The sequence below is a fragment of the Coregonus lavaretus genome, assembly GCF_964263955.1.
Source record: "Coregonus lavaretus genome assembly, chromosome: 5".
Taxonomy (NCBI): Eukaryota; Metazoa; Chordata; class Actinopteri; order Salmoniformes; family Salmonidae; genus Coregonus; species Coregonus lavaretus.
Window position 1 is genome coordinate 264247 of NC_139992.1, and position 10533 is coordinate 274779.

The following is a 10533-nucleotide window of genomic DNA, read 5'->3' on the forward strand; positions in this document are numbered from 1 at the left end:
TATGGTAGAGAAATACAAATTAAATTCTCTGGCATCAGCTCTGGTGGACATTCCTGCAGTCAGCATGCTTATTGATATGCCACACCTGCCAGGTGGATGGATTATCTTGGCAAAGGAGAAATGTTCACTAACAGGGATGTAAACAAATTTGTGCTTTTTTGTGTGCGTGGAAAATGTATGGGATCTTTTATTTCAGCTCATGAAACATGGGACCAACACTTTATATGTTGCGTTTATATTTTTGTCCAGTATATAAATGTAATGTTATGTAAACGTAAAAATAATGTTAATGTCATTTAATGTAAATACAATTGTAATGTATATGTAAATGTACTGTAATGTAAATGTAATATTAATGTAATAATATACACGCCTCCTCCAGGCCCATGAGTCTCTGACCAACGGTCACTTCCCGGCCCCAGAGGACACCCTGCAGCACCTGGCTGCTCTCAGGCTCCAGTTCCTTCACGGGGACAAGGCCCGGGTCAGCTGGTCTCTGGACAACGTCTACCCTGTAGGGAGGCTCCGCGCACGCATCCTGCACTTCACCAAGGTACTTATATATGTTTCATAAGCCCTCAGGTTTACAGTGCATTCGGAAAGTATTCAGACCCCTTGACCTTTTCCACATTTTGTTACGTTACAGCCTTATTCTGAAATTGATTAAATTGATCAATCTACACACAATACCCCATAATGACAAAGCAAAAACCGTTTTTTTGAAATTTTTGCAAATATATTAAAAATAAACAACTGAAATTATACATTTACATAATAATAATAAATAATAATAATATGCCATTTAGCAGACGCTTTTATCCAAAGCGACTTACAGTCATGCGTGCATACATTTTTGTGTATGGGTGGTCCCGGGGATTGAACCCACTACCTTGGCGTTACAAGCGCCGTGCTCTACCAGCTGAGCTACAGAGGACCACCCATAAGTATTCAGACCCTTTACTCAGTACTTTGTTGAAGCATTACAGCCTTGAGTCTTCTTGGGTATGACGCTAAAAGCTTGGCACACCTGTATTTGGGGAGTTTCTCCCATTCTTCTCTGCAGATCCTCTCAAGCTCTGTCAGGTTGGATGGGGAGCGTCGCTGCACAGCTATTTTCAGGTCTCTCCAGAGATGTTCGATCGGTTTCAAGTCCAGGCTCTGGCTGGGCCACTCAAGGACTTTCAGAGACTTGTCCCGAAGCCACTCCTGCGTTGTCTTGGCTGTGTGCTTAGGGTCATTGTCCTGTTGGAAGGTGAACCGTCGCCCCAGTCTGAGGTCCTGAGCGCTCTGGAGCAGGTTTTCATCAAGGATCTCTCTGTACTTTGCTCCGTTCATCTTTCCCTCGATCCTGACTAGTCTTCCAGTCCCTGCCGCTGAAAAACATCCCCAGAGCATGATGCTGCCACCACCATGCTTCACCGTAGGGATGGTGCCAGGTTTCCTCCAGACGTGACGCTTGGCATTCAGGCCAAAGAGTTCAATCTTGGTTTTATCAGACCAGAGAATCTTGTTTCTCATGGTCTGAGAGTCCTTTAGGTGCCTTTTGGCAAACTCCAAGTGGGCTGGCATGTGCCTTTTACTGAGGAGTGGCTTCCGTCTGGCCACTCTACCATAAAGGCCTGATTGGTGAAGTGCTGCAGAGATGGTTGATCTTCTGGAAGGTTCAAATTTTTCTAAAAACCTGTTTTCGCTTTGTCATTATGGGTATTGTGTGTAGATTGATGAGGGAAAAAATGTATTTAATACATTTTTAGAATAAGGCTGAAACATAACAAAATGTGGAAAACGTCAAGGGGTCTGAATACTTTCCGAATGCACTGTATGTATCTCTGATGTAAGCATATGTATGTTGTTGCTGTATGTTGCCTTTGCTGGTGACAAATCCCACTTAGGTAAGTTACACTCCATTGTTTTATGTAGGTGGACTAATAAAGTTGTATTGTATAGGTGGACTAATAAAGTTGTATTGTATAGGTGGACTAATAAAGTTGTATTGTATAGGTGGACTAATAAAGTTGTATTGTATAGGTGGACTAATAAAGTTGTATTATATAGGTGGACTAATAAAGTTGTATTTATTTGTATAGGTGGGTGCGGCTGGAGCGGCGGGGCCTGTGGGCCACACCCTTGAGCGGAGGCGGACCAGCTTCCTGGATGGGACCCTGCGCCGCAGCAGGCTGAAGACGGGCTCCATGAAGAAACAGAAGATGGAGGAGGAACAGGTAGCGGTTAGAGAAGCAGGAAGGTGGCCGGTCAAATCTCAGCTCCAGTGAAACTGGAGGTTTGCTGGCTGGCATCATCCTAGATGCCATCGCCTGCCCTTGAGCCCTTGAGCAAGGTACTAAAACAGTCTTGTTCTTGTTCAGATGCTGGAGATGTGGGTGAAGGAGGAGACTTCAGCCACCAGAACCTCCATCGTAGAGAAGTGGTCCAGACTCCAGGGACTGGACCAGCACACTGCCATGCTCAAATACATGGCCATCATCAAGGAGTGGCCCGGATATGGGTCCACACTGTTTGACGTAGAGGTAACTACATGACAACACAGACTAGCTTCCTGTCCAAGGGGTGGACATCAACCTCCCTCACACTACAGAAACAGGAGATAGGGCCCTATGGGCCATTCTGGCTCGGACAAAGCTAACTTACTTTACTTACATGTGGACCGGTACTGTATAGATCAGTGGTTCCCAAACTAGGGGTCGCGGGAGAGTTTCCAAAATGATCTTGGTGATCCCAAATCCCCCCCCCCCCTCCCCCAATGTGGTTAACCTTCAAAATCTAAATGAAAATTATTCAAATCTAAATGATACAATTCAACCAGAGAGCGCCCTAAGATGATGGGGAAAAGCCGCACTTGACCGTTGCCCTTGAATCATTCCCAAGGTGAATGGCTAGGTCCGCTATGCTGTGAAACCACACACTAGTGCAGAGACTTTGATATTACCGGACGTAACTGATATAGTTAAAACAATGTGTGGGGAGGCAGAGGCACAGACACTCCCATCAATACCTTTGTCAGATAACGCTGTTAAACAAAGAAATTATGCTATTTCTAGCAATCAAGAGGAAACTGACTGAACAACTCACTCTCCAGTTTATGCTCTCCAGATGGACGTTAGCTGTGAGGGCCAAGATGCCCATGCATTGACTTTAGTTCGCTACATGTCGGAGGACGCTATTCACAAGGACATATTGTTCTGTCTCATGATTCCCGAGCATGAAACGGCAAAAGGGATGTTCAGTGTGCTGCGTGGCTATATTGACGAAAAACTGATTCCAAATCAAATCAAATACACATATTTAGCAGATGTTATTGCGGGTGTAGCAAAATGCTTGTGTTTCTAGTTCCAACAGTGCAGTAGTATCTAATAATTCACAACAATACACACAAATCTAAAAGTAAAATAATGAAATTAAGAAATATATAAATATTAGGATGAGCAATGTCGGAGTGGCATTGACTAAAATACAGTAGAATAGAATACAGTATATACACTCAGCAAAAAAAGAAACGTCCCCTTTTCAGGACCCTGTCTTTCAAAGATAATTCTTAAAAATCCAAATAACTTCACAGATCTTCATTGTAAAGGGTTTAAACACTGTTTCCCATGCTTGTTCAATGAACCATAAACAATAAATGAACATGAACCTGTGGAACGGTCGTTAAGACACTAACAGCTTACAGACGGTAGGCAATTAAGGTCACAGTTATGAAAACTTAGGACACTAAAGAGGCCTTTCTACTGACTCTGAAAAACACCAAAAGAAAGATGCCCAGGGTCCCTGCTCATCTGCGTGAACGTGCCTTAGGCATGCTGCAAGGAGGCATGAGGACTGCAGATGTGGCCAGGGCAATAAATTGCAATGTCTGTACTGTGAGACGCCTAAGACAGCGCTACAGGGAGACAGGATGGACAGCTGATCGTCCTCGCAGTGGCAGACCACGTGTAACAACACCTGCACAGGATCGGTACATCCGAACATCACACCTGCGGGACAGGTACAGGATGGCAACAACAACTGCCCGAGTTACACCAGGAACGCAAGGAAAGGCTGGACTGAGGGCTTGTAGGCCTGTTGTAAGGCAGGTCCTCACCAGACATCACCGGCAACAACGTCGCCTATGGGCACAAACCCACTCTTGCTGGACCAGACAGGACTGGCAAAAAGTGCTCTTCACTGACGAGTCGCAGTTTTGTCTCACATGGGGTGATGGTCGGATTCACGTTTATCGTCGAAGGTATGAGCATTACACCGAGGCCTGTATCGATTTGGAGGTGGCGGGTCCGTCATGGTCTGGGGCGGTGTGTCACAGCATCATCGGACTGAGCTTGTTGTCATTGCAGGCGATCTCTTTGTCTTGAAAGCACCATAAACCTCATGGTACCCTCCATCAGCTCCTATCTGTGTGAAGCTGGATTCAGTGCTCTCGTCTGCATTAAAACCAAATATCGATCCAGGTTGGATGTGACAGCAGAGATGAGGTGAGCACTGTCGACCACGCCCCCTGACTTTGAGAAGCTCCAACGACATGCATCAAGCCACACCCATCTCATTAGTGGTGGAGAGATAAGATACATTATGTCAGACTAATTTGCATTTGACTGTCATAGCCCCGCGTTAAAAGTATGTGATGGTGAGTTGAGAAGACAATCAGAAATACTGTTAGAATGTTTTTCAATTGACTGCCAATATTGGCTGTTTTACATGGCTGGGGTCCCGAGAATTTTCAGATATCAAAAAAGGTTTGGGAACCCCTGGTTTAGATAGTATGGGGACTGTATCTGGTTTAGATAGTATGGGACTGTATCTGGTTTAGATAGTATGGGGACTGTATCTGGTTTAGATAGATAGTATGGGGACTGTATCTGGTTTAGATAGATAGTATGGGGACTGTATCTGGTTTAGATAGATAGTATGGGGACTGTATCTGGTTTAGATAGATAGTATGGGGACTGTATCTGGTTTAGATAGATAGTATGGGGACTGTATCTGGTTTAGACAGATAGTATGGGGACTGTATCTGGTTTAGATAGATAGTATGGGGACTGTATCTGGTTTAGATAGATAGTATGGGGACTGTATCTGGTTTAGAATCTCTTAACTCCAGGTAAAGTTTCTTAATAACGTCAATCACATTGTATCAGGGAAGGTAAGAAGAGAAGAATGATTGAAAATAGCTTGCTGGTTTCCACTGCCAGGGCTCTGACCTGTATGTGTCTGTCTCTGTCTCTCTCTCTCTCTCTCTCGCTCTCTCTCTCCCCCCCCTCTCTGTCTCTCTCTCTCTCTCTCTCTCTCTCTCTCTCTCTCTCTCTCTCTCTCTCTCTCTGTCTCTCTCTCTCCCCCCCCTCTCTCTCTCTCTCTCTCTCTCTCTCTCTCTCTCTCTCTCTCTCTCTCTCTCTCTCTGTGTCCTCAGTGTAAAGAAGGAGGCTTTCCTCATGACCTGTGGCTGAGTGTGAGTGCAGAGAACGTGTCGGTCTACAAGAGAGGAGAACCCAAACCTCTAGAGACATTCCCCTACGAACACATCATCTTCTTCGGCGCTCCGCAGGCCGCTACCTATAAGATCACAGTGGACGACAGAGAGATGTTCTTTGAGACACCTCTGGTACAGTATACCACCATAATACAACATTAGAGAAATAGTAGCCTGGTCCCAGGTCTGTTTATAACACCAGATTATAAATGACCAGTAGTAGCCTGGTCCCAGGTCTGTTTATAACACCAGATTATAAATGACCAGTAGTAGTCTGGTCCCAGGTCTGTTTATAACACCAGATTATAAATGACCAGTAGCCTGGTCCCAGGTCTGTTTATAACACCAGATTATAAATGACCAGTAGTAGCCTGGTCCCAGGTCTGTTTATAACACCAGATTATAAATGACCAGTAGTAGCCTGGTCCCAGGTCTGTTTATAACACCAGATTATAAATGACCAGTAGTAGCCTGGTCCCAGGTCTGTTTATAACACCAGATTATAAATGACCAGTAGTAGCATGGTCCCAGGTCTGTTTATAACACCAGATTATAAATGACCAGTAGTAGCCTGGTCCCAGGTCTGTTTATAACACCAGATTATAAATGACCAGTAGTAGCCTGGTCCCAGGTCTGTTTATAACACCAGATTATAAATGACCAGTAGTAGCCTGGTCCCAGGTCTGTTTATAACACCAGATTATAAATGACCAGTAGTAGCCTGGTCCCAGGTCTGTTTATAACACCAGATTATAAATGACCAGTAGTAGCCTGGTCCCAGGTCTGTTTATAACACCAGATTATAAATGACCAGTAGCCTGGTCCCAGGTCTGTTTATAACACCAGATTATAAATGACCAGTAGTAGCCTGGTCCCAGGTCTGTTTATAACACCAGATTATAAATGACCAGTAGTAGCCTGGTCCCAGGTCTGTTTATAACACCAGATTATAAATGACCAGTAGTAGCCTGGTCCCAGGTCTGTTTATAACACCAGATTATAAATGACCAGTAGTAGCCTGGTCCCAGGTCTGTTTATAACACCAGATTATAAATGACCAGTAGTAGCCTGGTCCCAGGTCTGTTTATAACACCAGATTATAAATGACCAGTAGTAGCCTGGTCCCAGGTCTGTTTATAACACCAGATTATAAATGACCAGTAGTAGCCTGGTCCCAGGTCTGTTTATAACACCAGATTATAAATGACCAGTAGTAGCCTGGTCCCAGGTCTGTTTATAACACCAGATTATAAATGACCAGTAGTAGCCTGGTCCCAGGTCTGTTTATAACACCAGATTATAAATGACCAGTAGTAGCCTGGTCCCAGGTCTGTTTATAACACCAGATTATAAATGACCAGTAGTAGCCTGGTCCCAGGTCTGTTTATAACACCAGATTATAAATGACCAGTAGTAGCCTGGTCCCAGGTCTGTTTATAACACCAGATTATAAATGACCAGTAGTAGCCTGGTCCCAGGTCTGTTTATAACACCAGATTATAAATGACCAGTAGTAGCCTGGTCCCAGGTCTGTTTATAACACCAGATTATAAATGACCAGTAGTAGCCTGGTCCCAGGTCTGTTTATAACACCAGATTATAAATGACCAGTAGTAGCCTGGTCCCAGGTCTGTTTATAACACCAGATTATAAATGACCAGTAGTAGCCTGGTCCCAGGTCTGTTTATAACACCAGATTATAAATGACCAGTAGTAGCCTGGTCCCAGGTCTGTTTATAACACCAGATTATAAATGACCAGTAGTAGCCTGGTCCCAGGTCTGTTTATAACACCAGATTATAAATGACCAGTAGTAGCCTGGTCCCAGGTCTGTTTATAACACCAGATTATAAATGACCAGTAGTAGCCTGGTCCCAGGTCTGTTTATAACACCAGATTATAAATGACCAGTAGTAGCCTGGTCCCAGGTCTGTTTATAACACCAGATTATAAATGACCAGTAGTAGCCTGGTCCCAGGTCTGTTTATAACACCAGATTATAAATGACCAGTAGTAGCCTGGTCCCAGGTCTGTTTATAACACCAGATTATAAATGACCAGTAGTAGCCTGGTCCCAGGTCTGTTTATAACACCAGATTATAAATGACCAGTAGTAGCCTGGTCCCAGGTCTGTTTATAACACCAGATTATAAATGACCAGTAGTAGCCTGGTCCCAGGTCTGTTTATAACACCAGATTATAAATGACCAGTAGTAGCCTGGTCCCAGGTCTGTTTATAACACCAGATTATAAATGACCAGTAGTAGCCTGGTCCCAGGTCTGTTTTCACTCATGCCAACTCCATTAGTGTCAACAGACATATTTGGCATGACAATGAACGACAGGGAATTGACATGATAGCACTCCAGGCTAGCCTTTCAGAACTTCACCCAACAAGGCCTTGGCTGTTATGATGCTTCTAAACATGTGTCTGTTCAGTGTGCATCGTTCAGTTGTTTGTTTTCCCTGCTGTTAAAACTCTATCATCTGTGGTGTTTCAGGTTGGAGAGATCACCAAGATCATGAAAGCCTACATCAACACGATAGTGAAGAAGAGATGCAGTGTCAGATCTGTGTCCAGCTACGGAACCAACTGGATCAGGTAATTAGGGGGACGGGACCCGGACAGAACACAGCCCAGTTGGCTTCCCACCGCCTCTGAACAGAAGGCTAAAAGGCTAGCACTGCAAGGCTAACCAGCAGGGTCCATGAAGACAGGAAGGACTGTTCTCCTCAACTCAGATGTCTGGATAACTGAAGTAAGGCTGATATTCAGTTACTCAAGAAGCTCGTCCAACTCCGGTGTCCCCCAGTGTGTACGCCAAGCCAACATTCAGAACATTCTACAATACGTCGAGCTGAAGGCTCCACTGCTTTCCCCAACCGTTGCATATTGCTTTTCTACAGCTGTCGACAAGAGTGGATACCGCGTTAATTTCTGCCATTTTTTAAATCAACTTATCAATAGTATGGACCGATCACGATGTCGCATCAAATGAACTTTTGCATCAAGTTGTACCATTTCAAATACCTTTCCAATGGATTGAGATTCAGATTGAGTGAGAAATGTCCCTGACTAGCTACCCTTCCTTATCAGAATGTTTTTATTATTATTATTATAACATATGTTAATGTATGGGCACCCAACTATACCGGTATATATTTACAATGAGAAGAAGTTATTTGTCTAAGTAGGGTTGAAATACTTCCCCTCAGGTTTGACGAGCAATAGGAGTTGATTCCCAAACCAACCACCGACCCGGGGAGTTGAACCTCTTTACATTTGAATGCCTTAAATAGTTTCACTGCTTCCATCCATATTGTTATTTGTTTATTTTGGGCTATAAGTCATAGTTTAGCCTTTCTGGAATGGCGTCCCCAAGCCAGGGTTATGTCAGGGTTAATAACCAGTTATAACACTAGTGGCAGAGGCTGCTATTCTATAGCCTGGTCCGAGATCGGTTTGTGCTTTTGCCTACTCTGATTATCAAGCTAAACATGTTTGGAATGACAATTCCATAAGCTGGTACCCAAGCTAGCCATTCTACCCAGTGCCTGAGAAGCAGGTTTTAACTCTGGTGAAATGACACTTGCCTTTTATAAATCAAATATGACTAGAACAAACCAATACAGGCGGCAGGTAGCTTAGTGGTTAGAGCGTTGTGCCAGTAACCGAAAGGTCGCTGGTTCTAATCCCCGAGCCGACTAGGTGAAAAATCTGTCGATGTGCCCTTGAGCAAGGCACTTAACCCTAATTGCTCCTGTAAGTCGCTCTGGATAAGAGCGTCTGCTAAATGACACAAAAAAAAAAAAATAATACATAATCCATTGCTTCATATTACTACTTTATTTAGGTTATTATTTATTTACACTAAAGGCGGTATTCAGTAAAAGCAGTGGTTAATATAAAACATTTGGCTTATTTCTGTAGAACATGATTATAGAATTTAGTCTCTGGTATTTTAATTTAAATGTTTTATTTGCTATTTTGATTTGAAAACAGTTTTGTCCTTGTAATGAAATGTTTTGTGACTGAAACTGTTGAAAGAGAGTGTGATGCGTTGATGAAATGAGCAGGATGGTACTTCTGTTACTGAAGTATTGGATTGTTGGTCACAAGCGATAGAGCAGGGTTCCCCATTTGGCACCCCAACTTTTAAGAGCAAATATTATTAAAAAATGTTGGACACAAAAGACTGTAAAAAAACCTGCAACTCTCAGCTCCAAGTGTTTAGAATTTTTTGAAATGTGTTCCAGAGTATTCCCACACATAATAGAAACGCACTGAGTGTACAAAACATTAAGAACACCTTCCTAATATTGAGTTGCACCCCAGCCCTTTTGTCCTCAGAACAGCCTCAATTCGTCGGGGCATGGACTCAAGGTGTCGAAAGCGTTCCACAGGGATGCTGGCCCATGTTGACTCCAATGCTTCCCACAGTTGTGTCACCTGGTCAGTCTATGTCATGGAAAGACCAGGTGTTCATAATGTTTTGTACACTCAGTGTATATGTGATTGTAAACAAATGTAAGCAATGTTTTGAAATTATTATGTTTTAGTCAAATATTATATCTGTTTGGGATTTTTGCGGTCAATTTGCAGTCTACAAATTATTTGTCATGATGTTCCAGCCCCCCCCCGACCATCGATCCCCCTGCTGAGGATGTGTCATCGTGGGAGGGTGGTTGGGGTGTTTACTGAGTGTCATTCTGATAGTCAGGAAGAGACGGTCAGGAGGACTCACCAGCAGGAAGAGACGGTCAGGAGGACTCACCAGCAAACACAGTGAGTCGTGTGGAACAGAGATGGAGCCATACAGATGAGGGAGGCTGGAGGTAACAGCCTTGGAAGGTGAAAAGCCCGTGACAGAGACTGAGATGGAGGCTATGTGTCACTCATACTACAGTCCACACTGACAGTGTGAGTACATTGTCATTATCCGGGTTTAAATTGCACTTAGCCCTGGGCTGAGAACTGGAATAAAGCTCAACATCACATGGAGTAAACCAGGCTATAGTGTGATAACGTTGTGATAACATGACAGTGTGATGAC

General features: G+C 43.7%; 1 protein-coding gene across 1 annotated transcript in view; it reads left to right on the forward strand.

The window, feature by feature from the left end:
- The window catches only part of LOC311128774 (unconventional myosin-X-like), a gene marked incomplete at its 5' end in the record, with an annotated part of 49514 nt that extends 39617 nt beyond the window's left edge, over window positions 1-9897 (forward strand). The window contains 5 exons of the mRNA XM_084161017.1: window positions 383-553; window positions 2088-2222; window positions 2367-2528; window positions 5420-5611; window positions 7981-9897. Coding sequence (XP_084017143.1) covers window positions 383-553; window positions 2088-2222; window positions 2367-2528; window positions 5420-5611; window positions 7981-8085 — 765 coding nt within the window. The 3' untranslated portion in view covers window positions 8086-9897. The remainder of the gene's footprint in view (window positions 1-382; window positions 554-2087; window positions 2223-2366; window positions 2529-5419; window positions 5612-7980) is intronic.
- Window positions 9898-10533: the final 636 nt, after the last annotated feature.